At 41.5% G+C, this 25,767-nt stretch overlaps 1 protein-coding gene across 1 annotated transcript; it reads right to left on the reverse strand.

Annotated features, from left to right (window-relative positions):
• Positions 1 to 11,371: 11,371 nt before the first annotated feature.
• LOC142402957 (FYN-binding protein 1-like) lies at positions 11,372 to 23,988 on the reverse strand. Its single transcript, XM_075488934.1, has 4 exons — positions 23,864 to 23,988; positions 13,194 to 13,222; positions 11,983 to 12,052; positions 11,372 to 11,447 (listed from the first exon to the last, which is right to left on the reverse strand). The coding sequence occupies exons 1-4, from the start codon at positions 23,986 to 23,988 to the stop codon at positions 11,408 to 11,410; spliced, it is 264 nt and encodes an 87-aa protein (XP_075345049.1). The 3' UTR covers positions 11,372 to 11,407.
• Between the last annotated feature and the right edge of the window lie 1,779 nt (positions 23,989 to 25,767).

Raw genomic sequence — 25,767 nt, forward strand, 5'->3', positions numbered from 1 at the left:
GATCCAGCCACATTGGTTCTTACAGGTTTTTGATTATCTTGCAGTACAGCAAAAGCATCACACATTACAAATACATGTTCTATTTTCTGCACATGCTCACCTTCTTTATTGGGAGTTCACTGTAAACGTCTTTTGATTTCCAGTTGTTGTGGTTTAGCCCCAGCCAGCAACTAAGCACCACCCAGCCACTCGCTCACTCCTCCCTGGTGGGATGGGGAAGAGAATCGGAAGAGTAAAAGTAAGAAAACTCGAGGGTTGAGATAAGGACAGTTTAATAGGGAAAGCAAAAGCCACGCACACAAGCAAAGCAAAGCAAGGAATTCCTTCACTCCTTCCCATGGGCAGGCAGGTGTTCAGCCATCTCCAGGAAAGCAGGGCTCCAGCACGCGTAATGGTTACTTGGGAAGACAAACACCATCACTCCAATGTCCCCCCTTCCTTCTTCTTCCCCAGCTTTATATACTGAGCATGAGGCCATATGGTATGGAATAGCCCTTTGGGCAGTTTGGATCAACTGTCCTGGCTGTGTCCCCTCCCAGCTTCTTCTGCCCCTGGCAGAGCACAGGAAGCTGAAAAGTCCTTGACTGGTGCAGCAACAACTAAAACATCTCTGTGTTATCAACACTGTGTTCAGCACAAATCCAAAACATAGCCCCATACCAGCCACTATAAAGAAAATTAACTCTATCCCAGCTGAAACCAGGACACCAGTGAGTTCTGATATATAAGTAAGTGCAAAATGATATTTATTATTATGATTCATCTGTTCATTTTACTTTGTTTTGCTACTTGCTCATTCAGATAACAACATCACCTATGATCTTTAGGAATAAATGTGGTTTCTACAATGGATAAGCATGGAAATGTTTAATTTATATACTCTCATTTAGCTAAGTCCAGTGTAAAAAATAATACTTATAAGAAAAAGATAGCATCAAAATGGTGTGATAAATATACATATATATTTAATCTAGAAGTTATTTCCAACCAGTTTATCATAAGTTTATAGGTCCATTTTAATGCCTAAATTACTATAGTGACAACAACATATCTTCAAACTAAACAGAAATTAAATCTTAACCTAAACATTCTGAATATATTTTGAGCAACACTATACTATAAAGTAGACTCTTCTATGGTTTATATCTCAGAGTGCTGTATGTAACATACAACTTATTGTTACTATTTTACTATTAATATTAGTCAAAAAGTACTTACAAAATGGTCAAGCAAATTTTAGAAAATGGTATTCTATCACTAGTACAACATAGAAAAAGAAACTTCAGCAATAATGGTACATGGCTGTACATGTCAGTGTAGCTAACGCTATTACAGTTGGAATGGCAGGTCAGCAATGTATTGTCTTCTCTGATGCCCACTTTTGATTTCCTATTTTCACAACAGGATGTTATCACCAAAGGAGGCATTTCTTTTCAGGATACTATCCTCCCCGGAGTGGCAGTCTCTAGTGTTTAATAGACCCAAACCAGAGTAAAACCTGTTCCCAGGGTTTGTTGTCCTCTGTATCCTTCATAGACCTGAACTGGCCTCTTTGGGTATAGCTAATTGAAGAACTGTTTTTACATGGACTGTCACAAATGTGGAAAGGAAGTGGAAAATGATAACCTTAACTTTAGCTCATATTCCCTGAATTTTAATTGCTCTGATAAATGGCAATATGAATGTCATACAAAGCAACTGATGACAAAAACCTGAAATCCTATAAAAGGTTAACCGAACATTGTGCATTTAGAAGAGTGTAACCGATTAACTTGTAATCAGCTTTAGTTACTTCTTTTGCTTTGACAATTAGGAAGTCCAAAATAGATTTTGGTCTTCAATGAAGCTCTTACTTGCATAGAATTCTGCATCAGTTATTATCATAGATGCAATCTGAAATGGAAATAAAATGCAAAAATATTAGTATTGTATAGTACTTTGACTCAAGGATAAAGTTATTTGTTGTAATTGAATATAGTTATTGTATTGTTTGAAATGTTCAACATACCATCACCAATATCATTGTAAATCTCTCCATCACTTAATGTAAATCTCTCCATCAAGTTAGAAAAAGAGAAAAATAATGTATTTAAAAATTGAGCAACACTATATATTACTATTTGCATGTGGATACAAAATAGTGTAGCAGTATGCTGCAGACATGCTATCAAGCAATTAATTTCCTAATTTGGAAAGTGCAACCTTTGTGGTAACAGAACAGTGTTGAGCAAGATGGTCAGGTCAAAGGATTTTCAGTGAAGGGTAGAGCTGGATACATTTCTTTCTAACGTGAAAGGCTTGCTTTATTAAAAGGTGGTTTTTTTTAATTAAGTTTTAAAGTAGCTATTCTAACAAACTCATAGAGACATTTCCATAAAAAAATAAATACTTACTGAATTTTTAAAATCAAAACCAGAAAAGATGAGTAAAAAAAAATCAGTATGCCCTTGAAATTCTTATTTGTTTCTGTACTTGGCAATGCCATAATAGTTTTGGAGGAACAGCTTTTTAGATAATGAATTTAGGTAACATCTATAAATGATACATGCTCCATGAGTAGGAATTTTCAAAATATGTCACTTAGATACATGAACAGCCCCATGGAAGCCAATAAGGCTATTTATATATATATGTTAAGCATGTGTATAAGTGTTTGCAGGCCTCAATTCGAAAAATGACATCTGATTTTATATTTAAGGGTCTAACATAAAGCCCATTGAAGGAAATGGAAAGGCTTTGTCTGACAAGGGTTTTGGATTAGAACATAAATGCTGAACTCCACGCAATTATTTGGAGCAGCACTGAGCCAAATCTGCTCAATCCCAATAAGACTGAAATAAAAATAAACCTAAGAAAAATAATTGGTCCATTTTAGTTAAACATTTGAAAATGGCATCAATACACTTAATCACATTAATGTGCAGTTCATTAATATATTCTAGAACCAATAATACTTATGTCATTTTTCATGGTTTAAACCAGAGTTTATGGTTAAGCAATGAGGAATGGGGCTCTGGAAAATTTCCAGCATGGATATATGTGACTAATTCTTGAGAAATCTAAACTCCATTAAAATAACTCAATTTACAGGACTAGAATGACATACTAAAATAACTACATTTCACTTTTATTTAACAAACAGTTTAGAACAAAACTGAGTGTTAAATTTTTCAAAAAGATCACTTTGTACTTACTTCTCAACTAAATTGCTTCTCAGAACATAGCCATCTGTAAAATTGAAATATATATGTATTTAAGTTAAATTTAAATATTCATGTTATTCTGTTGCTAGAATCAGTGAAATGCAGGTTTTCTCTTTTAGATATTTCAGATAGAAAGATGTATAGATGGATAAAAATGTACAACGGACATGTACTTGTCGTGGTTTAACCCCAGATGACAACTAAGCACCACCCAGCCGCTCGCTCACTCCCCCCACAATGGGATGGGGGAGAGAATCAGAAGAGTAACAGTGAGAAAACTCGTGGGTTGAGATAAAGACAGTTTAATAGGGAAAGCAAAAGCCGCGCACGCAAGCAAAGCAAAGCAAGGCATTCCTTCACTCCTTCCCATGGGCAGGCAGGGGTTCAGCCATCTCCAGGAAAGCAGGGCTCCAGCACGCGTAACGGTGACTTGGGAAGACAAACGCCATCACTCCAAATGTCCCCCTTCCTTCTTCTTCCCCAGCATTCTATACTGAGCATGAGGCCATGTGGTATGGAATAGCCCTTTGGTCAGTTTGGATCAACTGTCCTGGCTGTGCCCCCTCCCAGCTTCTTGTGCACCTGGCAGAGCACGGGGAGCTGAAAAGTCCTTGACCAGAGTAAACATAACTTAGCAACAACTAAAACATCCCTGTGTTATCAGCACTGTCTTCAGCACAAATCTAAAACATAGCCCCATACCAGCTACTATGAAGAAAATTAACTCTATCCCAGCCAAAACCAGCACAGTACTCATGGAAAATTTTGATATCTCTAATTTTAATTTTATTCTTATCCACTTGTTTAGTATAACATGGCGCCTTAGATAGGGAATCAGAATATTACAGTAGCTCCAGTCAGTTGTCTAATATGTCAGGTATTTTACATATTCATACAATGTCATTTCTCTTGTTTCATTGCAATAATTTCCATTGTGTACAAAACTAGTGCTGAAAGGAGAAAATAGTAATACAAGTTATGCAACATTAGGTTTTCATCTTATATTTTAGTTTCCTGGTTGCACAAGAGGGGTGTGAAACAATAGCTAATAACACAAAATATAGCACAACTCACAAAATATAGCACAGAAATGTGGTATAATAACCAGATAATAATATTTAAAATAATTATGGATGGCCGGGCCCAAAGAGTGGTGGTGAATGGAGTTTACTCCAGTTGGCGGCCGGTCACAAGTGGTGTTCCCCAGGGCTCTGTGTTGGGGCCAGTTCTGTTTAATATCTTTATCAATGATCTGGACGAAGGGATCGAGTGCACCCTCAGGAAGTTTGCAGATGACACCAAGTTGTGTGGGAGTGTTGATCTGCTGGAGGGGAGGAAGGCTCTGCAGAGGGACCTGGACAGGCTGGATCGATGGGCCAAGGCCAATTGTATGGGGTTCAACAAGGCCAAGTGCAAGGTCCTGCACTTGGGCCACAACAACCCCATGCAACGCTATAGGCTTGGGGAAGAGTGGCTGGAAAGCTGCCCAGCGGAAAAGGACCTGGGGGTGTTGGTTGACAGCTGCCTGAATATGAGCCAGCAGTGTGCCCAGGTGGCCAAGAAGGCCAATGGCATCCTGGCTTGTATCAAAAATAGTGTGGCCAGCAGGACTAGGGAAGTGATCGTGCCCCTGTACTCGGCACTGGTGAGGCCGCACCTCGACTACTGTGTTCAGTGTTGGGCCCCTCACTACAAGAGAGACATTGAGGTGCTGGAGCGTGTCCAGAGAAGGGCAACGAAGCTGGTGAAGGGTCTGGAGCAGAAGTCTTATGAGGAGCGGCTGAGGGACCTGGGGTTGCTTAGCCTGGAGAAAAGGAGGCTGAGGGGAGACCTTATCGCTCTCTACAACTACCTGAAAGGAGGCTGTAGAGAGGTGGGGGTCGGTCTCTTCTCCCAGGTAACAAGTGATAGGACAAGAGGAAATGGCCTCAAGTTGCACCAGGGGAGGTTTAGACTGGATATTAGGAAAAATTTCTTCACTGAAAGGGTTATCAAGCCTTGGAACAGGCTGCCCAGGGAAGTGGTTGAGTCGCCATCCCTGGAGGTATTTAAAAGCCGTGTAGATGTGGCGCTTAGGGACATGGTGTAGTGGTGGTCTTGGTAGTGTTAGGTTTACGGTTGGACTTGATGATCTTAAAGGTCTTTTCAAACCTATACGATTCTATGATTCTATGAAAGCAAATTTTCTTCACTTACAGTCATGGTGTACAAACTTGCTTGTCTGTGCTTGCAAGCCAGACACGCATGACAGTCCTTCTACCACTGCAAAGGGTAATCTATGTTCTTCTGATGGTCCCTAGCCCCTAATTATGTTGGAGATACAGCCCCTGCCAACCCCACACTCTTTCAAACTTACTAATCCACGGAAGAGGCTCCAAAATTACACATCCAAAGTTTCAGTTTCTAACTAATTTATTCATATTTGTGTGGCTTCCATAATAGGGAACAAGGCAGCAGTTCAGCACACTCCATCTTGATTATTTAGCACCACTGAAAGCTATGACACATCGGGCCAACTACTCTCTGGCAGTGTAAAGGAGTCATGGAGAGGATACAACTTACATTTTCAGGCACTGAAGTCCATCTATACCCTAATGTTTAAGCAAAATGTATGAAAGTGAATTGAAGGTTTTTGTATATTTCAAAAGGTATGTGAGTCAGACCAAGGCAACAGTAAGAAGGAATTTAAGAAGGTAAATGAGAATTAGTTCCTTGTGTTAGTTTTGAAATTTCAAATCATTTTGTAACAATAAAAATAAGTGATAGCAGAATATGTTCCTAAGATCATCAGCCCTTGCTTATACAAGGTGGGAAGACATTATAATATAATTCCTAATTTTGTTTAACTGTCGGTAGAGGCATGAAGCCAAGGAAGTATTTTGTAAGTTAGCAATCAAATGGAAGAATTAATGTGCAAAAAAAGTAACAAAAACATCTTTGTTGATTTTTAGTCTATCTGGCCTTCAAAAGGTAAAATTATAACTTTAAGATATGAGGAACTAGAGCAACTAGGGCAACTAACCAAACTGTCATGTACTTAACTAAAGTAGGATTCAAACTTTATTAATTAATGTGAAAATTGACAGAGATCTGTTCAGATGTTTTCAGGGAGGATATTTTTATTCATTTTGCTCTTTTATGCATAGCAAAGCAGTAGCTCCTGTCACTATTTGAAAGGCTTTGAAGACTGAGGAAAACAGTCAACATGAACTACTTTCTACTTTGTTATTAGCTAGATTCAAAAAATGCAGCATCGAAAGCTGCTCTTTGGGAAGTGGCTACACTAGTGCAATCCATATTTTGAAAAACATATGTGGTGTTATGCAAGAAATTCTTTCTCACCCTGCAGGCCTGCCAGGAAGAAGGCTATACTCCAGACTGTAACAGCTGAGTACAGAGGTGAAAAAAATAGAAGGAAAGTGACTGTATCCCCTTCAGAGGTTTATGGCATTGGACTGTCTTCTACATAGGTCAGTGGTAAAAGGTAAAGGTGAGCAGAAGGATGCTGCTAGTTTGAGCATAGTCTATTCCTACACAAAGTGAATTTTCATTAGGAGATTTGAAAAGTATTGTAAAAGCAGCACATTAAGAAATCGAAACCAGCAGTAGATGGTCTAGACTTCTCAAAAAATGCAAAAACTTCTGCCAATGCACACCCTGGCCAAGGGTTTCAAAGAAACACTGAAAAGCCTCACATAGCTCCCAAAACAGGCAGGCATGCCAATGAGGACATATGCCTTGGATCAGCTGGGGGCTGGGGGGAAGACTCCTAGGTAGTTTTCCCCCTAGCCTGTTGAAAAGATTAAACTCAAGCTCTGGCAATCCAAAGTAAGAATATTGTCATTGATTTTCCCTTGGTTGCAGTCAACAGACAAGTGCTTCCCAGAGGTGCAGTAAGGATTTTACTGTTTTACTAGATTCTGTGGGGTCTCATAGCTATAATCTTTTTGGCAAATGGAGGGAGACAGAAGCAACAAAAACATCTGCTAATCTTAGTTGATGCAAAGCAAGATTTACATAAATAAGTTGTCCTTTCTCTCACATTTGGTATCTCTTGCCTATTGGAGTTTTAAGTTTTTTAAGGCAAGCCACTCTTAAAACAGAATAATAAAATAGCAACAGTCTACATCTTGTCAACCACCAGGCAAGGAAAATGACAAGTATTAGACTCCGCTCTAATATGACAGGGAAGATGGTTTTTTACACATCCTGACTCAAGTTATGTACTAAACAATCATTCTCTGACAATTTGATTTGTACTACAGCTTTTAAATAAAACTTACATTTTCCTTCTTCATTCCTGCGTAGGACCTTGGTATCTTTCTATAATTTCAAGAGACTCCCCTGGTTTAACTTGTAAGTCTTTAGATCCCCATCTTCTCTGGGGCAAATCCTGGACTGTGGTGGTAAAGAACTTTAATTTCACCTTCAAACTGCAAAAATAAAATAAAGACATGCTGGATAAAATCCGTCAATGTAAAGCTTATGATCAGGCATTTTTTATAACAATATATTCCCATTTATTACTAAATTTTTGAAAATTAGGCAAATAATTGTTTGTACTATGTAGTATGTGCCCATGCTTACCATTTGCAGTTACAAATGCTCAGATCACTACTTTTACAAGTAGTAATACCTTACCTTTCAAAGGCAAAATAATGGATTATTTACAAATTAGGGGTACAAATTAGAGGACACCATACAGATATTTTAGTCTTTATATTTTATGTGAACAAAACTTACTTTAAACAAAACTTACTTTGAACTTTTTTCTGAACTCTTTCTCTTCTCTTTCCCTCTTTTTAAGCTTTTGTGCATCTTTTTAATCTGATTTACATTTTCCAAGGCTTGCTGGTTTTGATGAACTAAAACAAGAGGTTACAGATAAAAAGAAAATTAACAATACATCTGAGGTATTGACAACCTTTCTGATAATTTTAGTGAAAATGCATTTACCTTCACGTGTCTTTAGTATGTTTTCTTTGCTCTACAAAACTAATATGGATAATACAATACAGATCTGATTTCAAAAGAAATAAAAAGTTGGTGTTGACTTTCCTACTTTTCTCTTTTAATGGGTTCTGATATTAATATATCTATTACATAAGTGAATATGGAAAATTATTCAAAGTATCTAGCTACTACAGCAATGAGAACTTTACATCTACCAAAAATAGTTTAGGTAAATGATACCCATCACTTCAGAATCTCTAGGCAAGGGGCAATTTTTGTGAAGCCTATGTATCTTTGGGCAACTGTGGAGGCAGCTGGAACATCTTAGCCTTTTGTACAGCAGCTGTGTTGGTCCTATGTGCCCATAAAAGACCTTGCTACTCCAGAGAATCTGCATTACATGACTTATTTCAAGTTCTGTTGGTTTTTTCTATATCCCTGTTTCTGTTGACTTGTTCCAATGAGCATGGAAGGGTTTAATGTCCTAACTGCCCTTCCTGATGCTGTACCTGGGAATTTAAAGTCTGACTCTACTTTCTGATCCTTCCTGATCTCTGTAGGAGTTGTGGATGGCAGTTTCACTGATGATGAATGTATGTGTGTGTGTGAAATAACCTAGATTTAAGGTGGGCCACGTCTTTTCCTTTGGATATACAGTTCAAAGAGCGCTCTCTGTTTTAATGCCTCCAGACTAGATTATTGTAGTGCACTTTGTAGCTCCACCTGAGTGAAGTCAGTGACAACAGAATGTGACATATTGCAGTCATCTCCACAGATGCATCTGTGCTCATAACACATCTGTGCTCCAGAGATGGTGATGACTTCCTGGTCCAGGGATAAAAGTTTTACAAGTTGAACTTTACACCTCCAGATGTGTTTCATACTTATACAGGGGCATACATGCACAGGGCACTATCTCCTTTTCTCATAAAATACTGCAGCAGCTGAGGTCAAGTATAGTACTTATCCTAACAGTCCCCAAATTTTGATAGGAAGCAGACTGCATGCAGAGAATCTACAATGAAGAATCTTTAGGCCATGCATTCATTTCTGCCTCTTGTCCGTCAGGGGCTGAATTTGTTGAAATTCAAAGCATGCTTATTTATTCTATATTGTAATTATTATTTCAATCTGAAATGGAGGCAGGGAGCATTCAACTGCCATTGTCAACAGTAGGGTTATGAGAACTACAAAACCTGACAATACCAAATAAAGCATACATTAGCAGCAATCTGCCTCTAGTAAATACTTTGAAAATATGTCACAGTGTATTAAAGATTTCTAATCAGGGGAGTAATTTCCATTTTCACTTGCTTGAGTTCAGCTGATGGAGGAGGGAAGTCTGAGGAATCTACATCATCATAAACATCATTGTCTCCACGATCTGAAACAATAGTGTTTAAAAGAATGGAAAATTATTATGTGATCCTTTAGTAGTGAACACATTGTGTTACAATCTACGGTAGCGTAGCTAAGTTGACAAGAAATTGTGGCAAGTACTGTAGCCATTTATCATTTATAGTAACTGTGGGTTCTCTGTTTTGCACAATCTACTATGCAAAACATACACCAGCCAACCTTTTCAGAATAAGACTCTTTATTAATAATAATAGATATTCACTGATATTTTAATCTTCTTAAGCTGAAGCAAGTTTTAGCACATGTTGGCTAATGCAATAGCCTTTAATCTTTGTTTTAATTAGTCCATTTCCCACTGGGTTGCATCAAAGTATATTTTTAGGGTTTAATTTTAATGTACACTCAGGCACTTCTATAGTACTCTGGTCAATGCAACGTTGCCTAGAAGTGCATATGAATCACATGTATGTTAGTTTTTAGGCCATATTGCAATGCTAAAGCAGTGAAAAGAATTCTTACCCCAAGAATATACTTTGAATCACATCCAGTATATTTGTAGAAAGGAAGCAATTGTTCAACTCATCAAATCCATGGCTAGAAAAATCACAGTAGGAGATACAAGGTTTAGAACTCAGTTCAGGCAACAGCCTCAAAAATTGTAAGAACTTGCTTTTTATTCTGTGGCTGAGCTGATATTTATGAGTATATGTTATCTTACAAAGACACTGCAAGTGATAAAAATAACAAGCATCTCTCTCTGTTTTTGAAGTCTTGCATTAAGTGTTTCTTTCCAAGTGTATCTGTTCATACTTAATGTCAAATAAAATGAACTAGTGGAAACCTCACATAGAAAAATCATGACTTCTTAAAAAAGACATTAAATTGTTTTCTAGAGAGCTTGCAATGTATTTGTATCTCCTTGTCTGTAGCCAAATCAGTCACAATATTTGAAATTTGTTTGCTAGAACTGGGTAAGCAATGGGAAATTCTGTTTCCTTCCTTGGATGTGTTTTTGTGACTAGCATGACAGAGAGTAATGTATACAGAAAAAAGGATCAGGAATCAATATGAAGACTAAACAATAGGCTATTAATTACCTTTTCCAAAGTGCTTTGTTGAAGGAGACATGCTGGGAAAAAAAAGATGCTCATTAAGTATTTATATCACATTAATAGGCTTTTGCATCATTTAAATAATTTAAAAAACTTGCAACACAAGGGCTCCAATTAATCTCCAGACATTTTGAAGTTCTGCTGACACCAACAATACTCATGGACTAAATGTATTTTTACCACTGAATCAAAGTAAACTGGTTCAGAACTGAATGAGAGAAGATGGTGGTAAAAACACCAGTTGCTGATCTCTAGGCAAGATGGGGAGAAGACAATCTTTGCATTTTTCTGTTTGGCATATTATTCCTAAAATTTGGATTAATGGGACTAGATTTACCAGTTTATCTCAGTGACATTGTACTGGTGAGCAAAGTATATTTTAACTGAGGATATAGCAAACATACATCACCACAGTGGCACAAAGATGATGGATTATTTTGGTGCTCTTCAACAAAAATATTTTTTTGTATATTTTAATTACTAGACTTATGCAATAAATACAGCTTGTTAACAGAGTAATTATATTATGCAGGTGAAAAGAAAGGAGGTCAGTGTTTTTGCAGAAAAGTATCATCCTGAGTTGCAATTTGATTCGTGATTCATTAGGCTGCTGTGAGAACATGTTAGTAGCATGCGATCAATGCTTTATTAGAATTAGTTAATGTCCACTGTGATTTCCTGGCAGACTATTACAACAAATCTCCATTATCTTCTGCGCATTGACTTTGGTTGTTTTTTCTTGTACGCTTCTCTTTTTGTCATCTTTGGCCTTTAGCCTCTTCAAGATTCCCCAGGACCAGATATCATTCTTATCTTCATCCTGCAATACAGATCTTTGGAGTATGCATGCAATTATCACAATGTAAATTGTAACATTCTTTTTAAAAGGTCCAGTTTAAATTCTCCATTGATGCCAATAATTCTCATTAATGCCAACAATGTATATACCACAAGGTGAGGACATTTAATGTCTAAAATGCTAAACTAGAAATATGTATTTTAGGTCATTTATAGATATTAGATATATTTGTAGGTATAGATATTCATCTACTGGCTTTCTGTTTTCATGTTGTTACTCAGCAAGCTAGCATTTTAGTTTGTTTTCATTTCAGAGCTATTCTGTCTAGTTGGGGATTTGGGGATTTTCATGATTGCAGCTTCTTTTGCTGACATACCAAAATTAATTACAAAACAAAACTTCTCCAAAAGACCAAAGAACCATTTTTTTTAGCTTCATGAATCCATCCTGATGTATACCCACTTGCTGATTATTATGCCTAATTCAAAAATACTAAAAACTGAAATGAAAACACTCTGATAAAGCAGCAAATTATTTAAATGATATAAAAACATACCTAGTAACAGCATCTTCATCATCAATCCCATCATAAATTTCTTGATCAGAAGAAAGAGGTGGGAACATCTCTTTAACAGATCAAACAGTGAATTCATGCATTTATATTTAATGCTGCTGAATAGGGTATTCATTACTGGCCTCTTAAGTATGTCAGATGTGTGTGCAGTTTGTGCAATATCCTTGCAAATGGAATCTTTCTTTAAACCAGCACAGCCTATTTATTAAAACAGTGATTTAGACTTATCCCAGTTGGGAATGCCATCCACAGCATTTAAACATGACACTGCCAATAACAAGAGCATGAATACTGACAACAAATGCATTTACACTGTATTTGATAAAATGATAAATGGCTGGGTTTGGCCCATTCATTATGATGACTGATGACTTTTAAATTTTTGTGTGTGACTAGTGATGATTGAAGATGTCAGATTAACACTCCCATCAAGTGCAACGTAAGCTCCCCATTTTGGTATCAGTTCTGACCTTTGAGCCCCACCTCCTTCAGTGCAGGGTTAGCTCATTTTCCATGTCCAGTTCTAGCCACTGGTCAGAGTGATCACTGAAATCTGTACTTAGCTGGCAGCAGCTTCATTCAGCATTGCCAGGGGATGCTTCTGCCATGACTAGTATCTAAACTCTAAGCTGAGAAGATGAGCTGTGCTCTTGTAATCAACGGAGAATGCTACATAAATATATGTGCTACCAAAGGGGAAACTGGGTTTGAATGTGTGTTCTTGACAGCGTGGAACTGCTGCAGTCATATTGGTTAGGACTCGAGTTTCACTGAAACTGAAGTTCTCCTTAACTTTGTCAGCAAAATGCAACTTTAATTGGTAGTATTACTGGCTATTTCAGAACTGGATTTCTCCTGCACAAAACCTCTTGGTCATGTTAATATTTTGCCAATTATATCTGTGCTGTTTTGTGGAATGATTTACCTTCACACAAAAAAATTTAAGGATCTGTAGTCTTCTAGAATGCTTCTGATTCACAGTATCTGAAGACAAAACTTCTTTCTCGCCCAAGTTCCCATAGGTGGAAAGAAAGTTAATTTGGCAACCATACTTCCTTGTTTGTTGCCTGTGAGCTAACATTTAGCATGCTTATGGATAATTACTGCATTATTTGGAAGCTGCAGAGATCTGGATTTGAAGGTAAGCAGTACACAGAAACAACTCCCCCCCCCAAAGTATATGTAGAACTTACTTCCAGCTCCACTTTGACCACCACTCTTACTGGAAAAGCAAACATGAGAGACGTATTAGAAAAAAACAGTCATCCTTTGGAAAAAGAAAACACCATGATCACCCATCACTTTTGTGGTTATTAGTTCTAAACCCTTTGGCTTTGGCATCTACATTGCCAGCTGAGCACTACAAATTCTGCACTGAAAGCTCAGGCACATGCTTGTGTGTTCTATATGGGCAACAACTAAATGTGCCAGTTCTTTTTTCTCTCTGTCTTCACCACACTCACACCGATTTCTTACAGCCAAACAGTAGTTGCATTCTCACTAATGCTAAAGAAAATGTGTCATCTAATTCATGAGTGAATTAGCTCTTAGATGAGGAGAGATTAACTTTTAGTAGATTCAGGTAAAGCAGGAAAGAATACCCTGGTTTTTTCCTTGGAAATAATTAATTACAAAACAGAAAAGAGTATTTTAAAATATCATTCACAATAATTCAAAGGGAAATAAGAGAGTTATCAATAACGTCTTTAGTTAATGTAAAAAAAAAAGGAACACAGTATTTTGTAATTAATGAGAAGAACATTCAGTCCTAATTGTTAGCAATTGTTAGCAACTGCTAGCAATTTCCAATAAAGTGTCATTTTCAAGGAAATGCAAACTGATGTCTACAGCTATAATGATTTACTATATTTAGAATATATTTTATATTCCTGTTGATATCTTTAAACTAAAGTACAAAATATGACTTAGGATCATAGGATAATTCAGGTTGGAAGGTATCTCAGGAGGTCATGTAGTCGAACTTGATGGGAATAAAAATATAATCTGACTGAACACTAGAGAGTGCATATACACCCTTTAGATTCATCCCTTATGAGGGGTTTTCATGAGATGAAATGGTAAACAAATGAATTTATTGCTCAACTAGCTTTTATTGGGTGATGCTTTAAACCTCTAACTGCATGTTTCTAACATTTCAAGGATTCCATAATAGCCCAGTGTTCAAATAGTAATTGAAAAAAACCTGATAGGTTCATAGTAACTGAGATTATTTCCAGGTCAAAGCCTTACTTAAACTTACACATCAAAACAAGATATTTGTTAAACTCTTGTGCCAACAAATCCTGAAATACAACAGCCCTAGTCAGTTATTAATTTTGGAGTATTAACAATACTAGCAATAATGAGATAATACTATTTGGTCAAGAGGCTTTTTTTAGTATGGCATTCTTATAGCGGTTTCAAAAAATGTTGATGTATATCAGACCTTCTAACAATTCATGCTCATGAACTGAACAGAATGCTATTAATCACTAGAGAAGATAAAAATGTCAAAATATAGCTTAAAGGATTAAACGAATCTGAGCCATCCTTTCAAGTTCCTTATACTGTTATTTTAATATGCAACAGTGTAAGTATTCTTGTTTGCTTTTGAATTCAAGAAATTTCCTAAATTCCTTGCATTGAGGTGGTTAATTGTAACACTTGCCATAGTGAAAAGGACTGGCCAAAGATACTTCTGCAATGAAGTACCTAATGCTCAGATTACTTAAAACCTAGAACAACTAAAGCAACTCTTCTGGCTTACAATGATATGTGTTGTGGTTTAACCCCAGATGACAACTAAGCACCACCCAGCCGCTCGCTCGCTCCCCCCACAATGGGATGGGGGAGAGAATCAGAAGAGTAAAAGTGAGAACACTCGTGGGTTGAGATAAAGACAGTTCAATAGGGAAAGCAAAAGCCGCGCATGCAAGCAAAGCAAAGCAAGGAATTCCTTCACTCCTTCCCATGGGCAGGCAGGTGTTCAGCCATCTCCAGGAAAGCAGGGCTCCAGCACGCGTAACGGTGACTTGGGAAGACAAACGCCATCACTCCAAAGGTTCCCCCCTTCCTTCTTCTTCCCCCAGCTTTATATACTGAGCATGAGGCCATATGGTATGGAATAGCCCTTTGGGCAGTTGGGGTCAGCTGTCCTGGCTGTGCCCCCTCCCAGCTTCTTGTGCCCCCCCCAGCCTCCTCGCTGGTGGGGTGGGGTGAGGAGCAGAAAAGGCCTTGGCTCTGTGCGAGCACTGCTCAGCAATAACAAAAACATCCCGTATTGTCAACACTGTTTCCAGCACAAATCCAAAACATAGCCCCATACCAGCTACTGTAAAGAAAATTAACTCTACCCCAGCCACAACCAGCACAATTAAGTATTGAAAAGGCATAGTGGGTAGCCATAGCATTCATGATAAGCTGTGTTTTTTTATATATGCAAAGTAATCTGACTTGTGTGCCTTTGCTCAGTGTACTTGTTCCATGCTGTGTTGTGAAGCACAAGAATTCAAGGAAGTGTGTCGACCATGAGGTCACCAAATTCAAGCATATCGGGAAATGTGTGTAGCTGTATTAGATTTACGCAAATACATAAGTTGAATCCTTCACCTTATTGCAATATTAATTTGCCAGTTGTAGTAAGTATCAAGAAAATTTTTGAATGGGTTAAAATACTAGTGTGTAAATGACTCTGAGCAGTTTCCTTCTGCGCAGCACAGTAGCCTAGAAGATCAAAATTTCTCTTTTGGCCAGTAGCGTCCCTTAACCTTCACCCCTTTGCTTTGTTCTTTGTTCAGACGATTAGGTGTTTTCCATCTGCACCTCTATGGGAGAAGAAGATGTGCTTGTTAATTTGAGCTGACTTCCTAAAGAAGTTGGGCTTATCTGATAATGCTTTGTCTGTCCTCTTACCCCTGCAATAACCTTTGAACACGCTGCTCAGGTTCAGTTCACTCAGAACGAGGAGGTGAGGTCTCAGCATACTATGTCCTTTCAAGCTTGATGAAACTTGCAGCTGAATGGAGAGACCCTACTGAGGAAATGGCTGCAGAGTGAAGTCAACCTTTAGTTGACTGCAATCCAGGCCTCTCTAGCGTGCCTTCTCTTATGTCTAATAAGGCTTAGGGGGTAAGCTTTAATCTGTAATAACATTTGGCTAATATGTAACAACAATAAATCATGAACAGGCTTGCAGATATCCAAAACCATATTTAATCTATTTTTTGTAGTATTAGGATTCACTGTGTTTCTCAGAAGAGTTTGTTTTTGTTGTTACCACCTGGAGAGCAGTGCTGTGTTCCTAGTAGTGATGGATGTGCTTGTATTTAACCACGTGCTTGGTGGCTAATTGATATGGGCAAGGACTTCCAAACTCGGGAGTTAGACAGCCAATTTTCCTTTGAAAGTGTCTTTGTTCTTCTGAAAATCTCACGCTGGGAACATCAAATGCAACGGCTGGTTTGGGGACCACTCTCACATGTTGTACGCTGGGCAATGCGTGGCAAATGACTCCAGTAGGACTAACAGTTTCCAAATTAGCCTTTCAGATTAACTGAAAACAGGAATAGTTCAGTGAGAACAAAAGGCAAAGTGTGTAAAATGTATATCTAGCTTGAAAAAAAGCAAAAAATGTCATCTAATAAGTTCAGTTTTCCTTGTGGTAAAAATAAATCGTTGATTCCTACAGCGTCTCTTTGCTTTGTTCTGCCCTTTCAGTCTGCTGCTCTGCCTGACTGCTCTGCCTCTTCAGTATCACTGTGCTTCTTTTTTTTTCTCCAGCCTGGCTGTCCCAGCAGGAAAATTCTTCCCAGGTCTCTCTATAAGCCACCTGGTTTGTTCTTGTTTGGTGTTTTTTTGTTGACATGAGTAACCTGAAGGAGCCTTACATTGTACTTCCCAAATCCTTCTCAAGATTGTATCCATTGCTATGATTAAACTATTTGACATCTGCTTCTTCTGTATATTTTCATTTTGTTCTAAAGGCAGATCTTAAGGGTCTCGGTTTCTGTATGTGTATGTGCGTTGTGTTGTGCTGTCCAATGGATACTAAATGCTTTTGTAAAATCGCCCTTGAATTGTGATGCTTGTTCATGGATTTCTTAAGCAAATGACTTCAAACCTTTCTGATCCCTGTCCTGTACGTAGTCATCATGCATCTCCCCCCCAAGTCAGGAAATCCTTTTCAGAGTTTTCTCTCATCTCCTTGCCAGGTGAGGGTGCTTCTCATGCTAATCGCTACCTGGAAGTACCCACCAGCTCTCCCAGTCTGCAGCTTGCTTATTTGTATTTCCATAGTGTTTAACAGTCCTGGGACCAGAAGAAAGGAAGAACTGGAAATACTGGAAAGCAGGTGCAGCTGCGCATTGGCCTTAGACTCTGAGCCAGGTGAAATGTTTACTGCTCCAGCTGGGGTGCACCTCTACTCTTGCTTGTAACATTTCTTGCCAAAATGCTTACCTTTGTAGATGGTGCTTGTGACCAGAAGCTTTCAAAATGAGTTTGCAAAAGTGTCAGTCCTTGCGTTGAGCTTGCGTGTTGCATCATGGCGTCTCACTTCACCTTGCAGAGCAGAAGCAGCCTGGAGTGGCTGCAAGGTAACTGCGGTGGCTTCTCAGCATCTCAGAGGTGATGCTGCTGTTTGGCAGCTAGAGGAAGCAGTGAGGAGGGAGTTTTGCTCCTCATGCTTGGCAGGAAAAAAACAACAAAACAAAGTATGTCTCAAAGGACTGAAAATGTGGCCTTGTGCACTCCTGCACATTTACTGTATAATATCTTAACACCCTGTCTTTGTTTCCTTTTCCTCTGCTGCAGATTAGGAGAGTGCATTTGGTGCAGATAGGCAACTTGTATTATTTTATCAGCTTTCAGAAAGAGAAATCGCAGATTCTTAAATTAATTCCTCAGAACTGGGGAAAGCCAGATTCCCAAATGGGGTTCAGCCTTCATTTATACACAAGTTTTAGTGATTCATGTCCTGCAAATCAACGTGGAATACTGCCATGTTATAAAACAGAGGGAAAGCCTGCATTTAGATTACTAGAGATTTTTGTCTCAACTTTGGGAATTTTTTTAAGGAGGTGGAAGAATGTACTCTATTGAAAGACAGCCAAGCCCCCTCAAATAAATCTTATTAATTCTACTTCCTTTTTTTTATTACTCAGCTAGCTTTAAAGTCAAAGACCAAAGGCTGTGGGATCAGCAAAGCTGTTCTAAAGAAAGCCAGTTCATCTTCTGTTTCTGTGTTCATTGTCTTTACTGTCAGCTGTATTGGCAATTTGCTTGGTTTCCCAGAAATGTGTACTTCTGGCATGGACTTTCAGATAGGGGAATTTTTTGGAACCTTTCTGTTGGCAATAATAGGACATGTAATTTGATATCATAGAATGGTTTGGGTTGGAAGGGACCTTTACAGGTCATCTAGTCCAACCCCCCTGCAATGAGCAGGGACATCTTTCACTAGATCAGGTTGCTCAGAGCCCCGTCCAACCTGACCTTGCATGTTTCCAGGGATGGAACCTCCACTACCTCTCTGGGCAACTTGTTCCAGTGCCTCACCTCCCTCATTGTAAAAAATTTCTTTCTTAAATCCAGTCTAAATCTGCCCTCCCTTAGTTTAAAACCATTGCTCCTTGTCCTGTCACAATAGGCCTTGCTAAAAAGTCTGTCCCCGTCTTTCCTATAGGCCCCCTTTAAGTACTGGAAGGCTGCTATAAGGTCTCCCCGCAGCCTTCTCTTCTCCAGGCTGAACAACCCCAACTCTCTCAGCCTGTCCTCATAGGAGAGGTGCTCCAGCCCTCGGATCATTTTCGTGGCCCTCCTCTGGACCCGTTCCAACAGGTCCATGTCCTTCTTGTGCTGAGGGCTCCAGAGCTGGACGCAGTACCCCAGGGGGGTCTCACCAGAGCAGAGTGGCAGAATCACCTCCCTCGACCTGCTGGCCACGCTTCTTTTGATGCAGCCCAGGCTACGGTTGGCCTTCTGGGCTGCGAGCGCACATTGCCGGCTCATGTCCAGCTTTTCATCCATCAGTACCCCCAAGTCCCTTTCCGCAGGACTGCTCTCGATCACATCATCCCCCAGGCTGTATTGAAACCGAGGATTGCCCCGACCCAGGTGTAGGACCCTGCACTTGGCCTTGTTGAACCTCATGAGGTTCACATGGGCCCACTTCTCCAGCTTGTCCAGGTCCCTCTGGATGGCATCCCGTCCCTCAGGCGTGTCAACTGCACCACTCAGCTTGGTGTCATCTGCAAACTTGCTGAGGGTGCACTCGATCTCGCTGTCAATGTCATTGATGAAAATATTGAACAGCATTGGTCCCAGTACGGACCCCTGAGGGACACCACTCATCACCGATCTCCATCCAGACATTGAGCCGTTGACCACTACCCTCTGGATGTCACCATCCAACCAATTCCTTATCCACTGAACAGTCCACCCATCAAATCCATATCTCTCCAATTTAGAGAGAAGGATGTTGTGGGGGACCGTGTCAAAGGCTTTACAGAAGTCCAGATAGACGACATCCATTGCTTTTCCCTTGTCCACTGATGTGGTAACTCCCTCGTAGAAAGCCACTAGGTTGGTCAGGCAGGACTTGCCCTTGGTGAAGCCGTGCTGGCTGTCTCGAATCACCTCCCTGTCCTCCATGTGCTCTAGCATAGCTTCTAGGAGGCTCTGTTCCATGATCTTCCCAGGCACAGAGGTGAGGCTGACAGGTCGGTAGTTCCCAGGGTCCTCCTTTCTACCCTTTTTAAAGATGGGCACAATGTTTCCCTTCTTCCAGTCACCAGGGACTTCACCTGACTGCCATGACTTTTCAAATATCATGGAGAGTGGCTTGGCAACTACATCAGCCAATTCCCTCAGGACTCTGGGATGCATCTCATCAGGCCCCATAGACTTATATATGTTCAGCTTCCTCAGGTGGTCTCGAACCTGATCTTCCCTTACAGTGGGAGGGGCTTTACCCCCCTGGTCCCCAACATGTTGTCCATTGACTCAGGAGGGGTGAGGAGAGCGGTTGCCAGAGAAGACTGAAGCAAAAAAGGTGTTGAGTACCTCAGCCTTCTCCTCATCTGTTGATACTAGGTCACCATTCTTGTTCATCAGTGGAGGTACGCTTTCTTTAACTTTCCTTTTCTGGTTGATATACCTGTAGAAGCCCTTCTTGTTATTCTTTGCGTCCCTTGCCAAGTTCAGCTCCAGCTGCGCCTTGGCCTTCCTGACCCCATCCCTACACAAGCGGGCAGCGTCCCTATACTCTTCCCAGGTTACCCGTCCCCGCTTCCACTGCCTGTGCAGTTCCCTCTTGCCCTTTAGTTTGACCAGCAGGTCTTGACTCAGCCATGCTGGTCTCTTGCCTTCCTTGCCTGATTTCCTACATCTGGGGACGGAGAGCTCTTGCACTCTATGGAAAGCATCCTTAAAGATCTGCCAGCTCTGTTCTGCTCCCCTGTCCCTGAGGACCGTTTCCCAGGGGGTCCTACTGACTAACTCCTTGAAGAGCTGGAAGTTTGCTTTCCTAAAATTCAGGGTCCTGACTATACTCCTCGCCTGTCCCATATCCCTCAGGACTGTGAACTCCACCAATGCGTGATCACTGCAGCCCAGGCTGCCTCCAATCTCGACGTCACTGATGAGCTCACTTGCATTGGTGACCATCAGGTCCAGTATCGCATCCCCTCGGGTAGGGGTGTCTACTACCTGGGTTAAGAAGTTATCCTCAATGCACTCCAGGAGTCTCCTGGATTGCCTACAGCTCGCTGTGCTACTTTTCCAGCAGATGTCGGGGTGGTTGAAGTCCCCCAGCAGGACGAGAGCCTGTGAGCGTGAAGCCTCCTGTAGCTGGAGGAAGAAGGCTGGAGGAAGAAGGCTTCATCAGTAGGCTCTCCTTGATCGGGCAGCCTGTAGTAGACACCAACCACAAGGTTCCCTTTGTTGCCTCGATCTCCGATTCTTATCCATAAGCTTTCAACCTGCTCGTGGCTATTCTTCAGGGACAGCTCTTCACATTCTATCCATTTCTTGATGTAGAGGGCAACACCTCCGCCCCTCCTTCCCTGCCTGTCCCTTCTGAATAGCCTGTAGCCATCGATAGCAGCACTCCAGTCATGGGATTCGTCCCACCAGGTTTCTGCAATGGCAACCAGGTCACAGCTTTCTAGCAGCATGGTAGCTTCCAGCTCCTCCTGTTTGTTGCCCATGCTGCGTGCATTCATGTAGAGACACTTCATCTGGGCTGTCGGCCATGTCACCTTCCTAGTGGAACACCCCTTGTTTCCCTTAAGGTGTTCCACGGAAGTTTCCTTGTTGGCTCCTACTACCTCAGGAGCCCCCAGCTCATCTCCGCAAGACTCTGACTGTGGTGCAGTGTCCCCAGCACGCCCCTGGGCAACAGGTTGAGGGCCCATACTAGCACCCTGTCCCTCTAACCATTGTGTGTCCTCCCGCAGCTTGCCGCAGGCAAGCCTGATATGTTCCCCCACCCCCTTCACATCTAGTTTAAAGCCCTGTCAATGAGCCCCGCAAGCTCCTGGGCAAAGACCCTCTTTCCCCTTTGAGAAAGGTAGCTCCCATTTGACGCCATCAAGCCTGGTGCCGTGTAGGCCACCCCATTGTCAAAAAACCCAAAATTGTGATGTTGACACCAGCCACGGAGCCATGTATTAATAGACTGGGTCCGCCTGTTCCTTACAATGTCACTGCCCACAACTGGAAGGAGGGAGGAAAAAAATCACCTGTGCCCCAGATTCCCTCACTAACCGTCCCAAGGCCCTGAAGTCTCTTTTAATCTCCCTTGGGCCACGTACTGCAACTTTGTCACCTCCCATGTGGAAGAGCAGTAATGGGTAGTAGTCAGAGGGCTGTACCAGGCTAGGAAGTTTCCTAGTGATATCTCTATCCCGGGCTCCTGGGAGGCAGCAGACTTCCCTATGAGTAGGGTCTGCCCGACACATTGGACCCTCTGTTCCCCTCAGCAGGGAGTCTCCTACAACTATGATGCGTCTTTTCTTCCTTGTGGAGGTTGTAGTAATATGGGGCGTATGTCTTTCTGGTCTTGGCCGCTCCTCTGGTGTAGATGGATTGACATCCTCATCGTCCACTGACTGGTCCTCCACCTCTAGAGCCTTATATCTATTGTGCAGAGGCACCTGGGGAGGTGTGGTGGGCAAGGAGGGCATCCACTTTGCTGCCCTGTTTGCAGACTTGCTTCCACTCACTGCTTCCCCTTAAGTCCCTGCCTACATCCTGGTGGGGGGGAGGGTACTGAATCCCTTTGATCAGGGGCTTTTTCTGGTGGCTGTCTCTGTTCATGTTTCTGGGAGGTCAGAGTGCGGTTCCACCAGTCTATCTCTTGCTCACACTCCCTGATGCTCCTTAGTCTATCTACATCCTCTCTTAGCTCTGCCACCAGGCAGAGTAGTCCACCTGATCGCACCTCACACAGCTGTTCCCTTCGCTGCCATCTGATTCCAGCGTGAGCTGGTGGCACTCCCTGCAGCCGGAGACCTGGACGGCCGTGTGTTTTCTTGGGAGCTCAGTCTGCGTTGATGAATCCTTTCTGGCAGGTGCAGAGGATGCAGCCTTCCGCTGGGTGGGTACCACGGCTAGGCTCCCTCTCGCCAACTGAGCTTTTTGAACTTACCTCCTGAGCTCGGAGAGAGACTGCACTCTGCTCACTTGCCCTGCCTGCGCGAACTGCCGCGCCACTCCCTTCTGCCGCGCCACGCCCTGTTCGCCGCGCTCCCTGGGGGCTGCTCTTGTACGGGAGGGGAATTGGCCCCCTCACTCTTGTCCCCGCCCGTGCTGAGTCAGAGCCGGGCCCTCGTCAGGAGCTCCCTCCTTCCTGCTCGGGACGGGGGGTGGCTGCGGTAGCCCTCTCTCTCCGTGCCCTTTTTTTCCTTCCCTGGGTGGTTTTGTTGTAGTTTAGCTGTTTCAGCAACGGTCCCCCGACGCGGTCCTCTGTCCCAGAGCCCCTCGCCTCGGTGGCTTCGCTGAAATGGCGAAGCCATTTTATGTGAGGTCGGGTAACAGAGGTATCACAGTCATGTTGGGTCATGTGATAGCCTCGACTCTTGTCACGGGATCACTAGGATATTTCCCTGCCAGCAAGTTTGATACTCTGCTGGAGATGGCACTTCCCTAGCTGCAGATCTATTTGACGTGAAAAATATGGCACATTGAAGTAGAGAGCCTGCAATGTAGCATTGCATTGCAAATGCATGTGAGACTGTGCCATAGAGGAAAAGCTTCTGATGAAGTCAAAAAAGTATAGCTCATACCCATCTGATGGAATTTTATAGGCCTTATTTGCAGGACTAAACACATTAGCCACGCTGTCTTCTGAAGGGCCATCCTAGTCATGCTTCCAGAAGTCCCTTCTCTTCAAAGGGAAAGAGGTAGTAAGGCTCATAGTTTGAGAGTAATGAAGGTGATAAGGAGTTCCCCAGTGCAGTGAGTGTTTCCATTGCTTTTAGAGCCTTTTATTCTTGCATGTTAGAAAAGGCAGTATGTGACCAAAAGACAGAACAAGAAAAGAGAGGGAGGGAAGAGAATTGCACTTCCTGCAGGTGATTTGTAATCCTGCATGTTTTGCATTTTGTTCTCTTTTGTGTTGCAATGCTATAGTTCCCCTTCCAATAGTACGGATTCCTCCTGAGTATGAGTGTTTATAGATGCTGGATTCCAGAATCCATTCTTGTTCCTCTGACTACTTCAGTTTGAGTAGCTCAGTTATATGTTTCTGATATAAATTGCTGTTCTTTTGTGACAAGAGTCTGCTTTGTTGTTGTAAAACTTCCCCTGTCTAGGCTGACCGGGGTGAATCATTGGTTCCTTTTTATATGTTTCTTATACATACCTGCTAATACTGTCCTGCTCTCCAACATCATCGTACACTTCTCGGTCACTCTCTGGACATTTCACAGCAGCTCTGATAGCTGGTTGTTGCTTTCTTCTTAAAGAATCATAATCAATCTCCACCATGGTTGTTTTAACGTATCCATCTAAATTAATGAAACCATGTAATTAGGCAGAGAGAGTTTTAAAGCTCATGGTAAAGGGATGAGTTTAACGGAAGGTTCAGAATCAGCGTGATTGTTTTGTATCATTGAAAACTTTCAAAGAAATGTCTCATTCCAAGCAGCCTCACCCTGAGTCTCCATCTGTCTACATAAACACAAATCTCAGATCTGTCTCAGATCTCTCCCCAAACCCTCCTCAGCTGGTGTCAAGTTAACCTTTATTTGCTTCTCAGCTACAGTAGAAGAATTTTCTGTGCAGACTCCAGGGATCAGGGGGCAAGCTCCCTTTCTTGGCTAACCTTGGGACCACTGCAGTCTGGTGGCATATTTTAGGGCAGTCCATGACATAAAGATTCTGACAGGTCATTAGGAGGAAGAGACACTTTATTTGCACTGATTTTGCTTCAGGTTGGTAGACACACTGCAGCTGCATTGCTATCCTCTTGTCCCTGGGTCTTCGCTAAAAAGATCTGGTTATACCCCTGGGTGCACTGGCTCAGAAGAAACTTGCAGCAGAGCAGTTGGAACTCTGTCTCTGCTGAGGGGAATTTTAGACAGGCATACTGCCTGTATGAGAAGAGAGCATGAATGGATTTTCTCAAAGGTGAAAAATGCTCATGCGTTTCTTGAGAATGGAAAATCCCCCACTCTGCTGCTTCTGAGTGAACCCATTTTTTTGTGTGCTTCTCCTCAAATCTGTAACACATGGATTTTTTTTTTCTTATTTTATTTAAATGATCAGAACTGATTTTCCTCTATTGTTTGGTCTTCTTCACAGACCATTATTGGTCTGTGAACATTGAAGGCTGAAGCATTGGTGAAACAAATTGGGCTGTACCTTTGACACTTGTCAGTGAGAAGCCTGATACAGCTTGCAGTTTTGCTGAGGCAAAAACTGGTTTATGAAAAGTCAGTGTAAATTAATTAATTGACTGGACATGCTCAAGAAAATACCCTTCTCCCAGCCCTCACCAAGATTTGTTTTCCTATGTACAAAATGATCCATGCAAAAGACTTATTTACAAAACTTCAAAGTATCACAGAATCACAGGGTAGCTGATACTGGAAGTTACCTCTTAAGATCATCTTGGCCAATGCCCCTGCCTGTAGCGGATTGATGCACGGACTCCGATCGAGGGGTAAATTGAAGACCCTTTATTGAAATATTACATGGCTTATATACTTTCTAATTGTTTGTACATGCGCTACTGAGAGAACTCTTATTGGTTTACATGTCTTGTTCACGCGTCCTTCATGCGTCCCTTCAGCTAGTACGATTGGCTGTCTTTTTGCAACTTTGCAGTTCCTTTCTTCACAACAAAAATCACACGCTTGCCTATCTCCCTCCAATCCCATCCACCCCTGCTCCTGACACACAGCCTCCTACCCTCAGACATGACCTGGACCCTCAGTACTTCAATCTTGTTAACCCTTTCACTCCTGCAATGCCTAATTCCTCCTCAAAATTCCCTTTTTGTTTTTCAACAACATATATTTTTTGCACCATTTTCTGCAGCATTCCTTGGACACGTGACAATAAACAGGGTAAAAGCAGCAAGATACATAAAAATATACCGATAACCAATAACCCAGTTTTTAATAATGATTTAAGCCACCCACTTATCTCAATCCGCAAAGCAGGCGCTAACATTACTGGTGGTAGAATTACATTTACCTGCAGTTAGCACTCCACTTGCTTCTTTTTGTATTAACCCTACCTCATCTATAGGCAATCCTACAA

The sequence above is a fragment of the Mycteria americana genome (genome assembly GCF_035582795.1).
Source record: "Mycteria americana isolate JAX WOST 10 ecotype Jacksonville Zoo and Gardens chromosome Z unlocalized genomic scaffold, USCA_MyAme_1.0 Scaffold_18, whole genome shotgun sequence".
Taxonomy (NCBI): Eukaryota; Metazoa; Chordata; class Aves; order Ciconiiformes; family Ciconiidae; genus Mycteria; species Mycteria americana.

What these genes read in the sequence shown, in the direction of transcription:
- LOC142402957 (XM_075488934.1), bottom strand. Translation starts at nt 23,988, where the DNA reads ATGGTGGAGATTGATTATGATTCTTTAAGAAGAAAGCAACAACCAGCT. An exon ending in TGGTCAAAGTGGAGCTGGAA is followed by an intron (nt 12,053 to 13,193) that starts GTAAGTTCTACA and finishes GATCTGTTAAAG; the next exon opens with AGATGTTCCCACCTCTTTCT. An exon ending in GATGAAGATGCTGTTACTAG is followed by an intron (nt 11,448 to 11,982) that starts GTATGTTTTTAT and finishes TCTGTATTGCAG; the next exon opens with GATGAAGATAAGAATGATAT.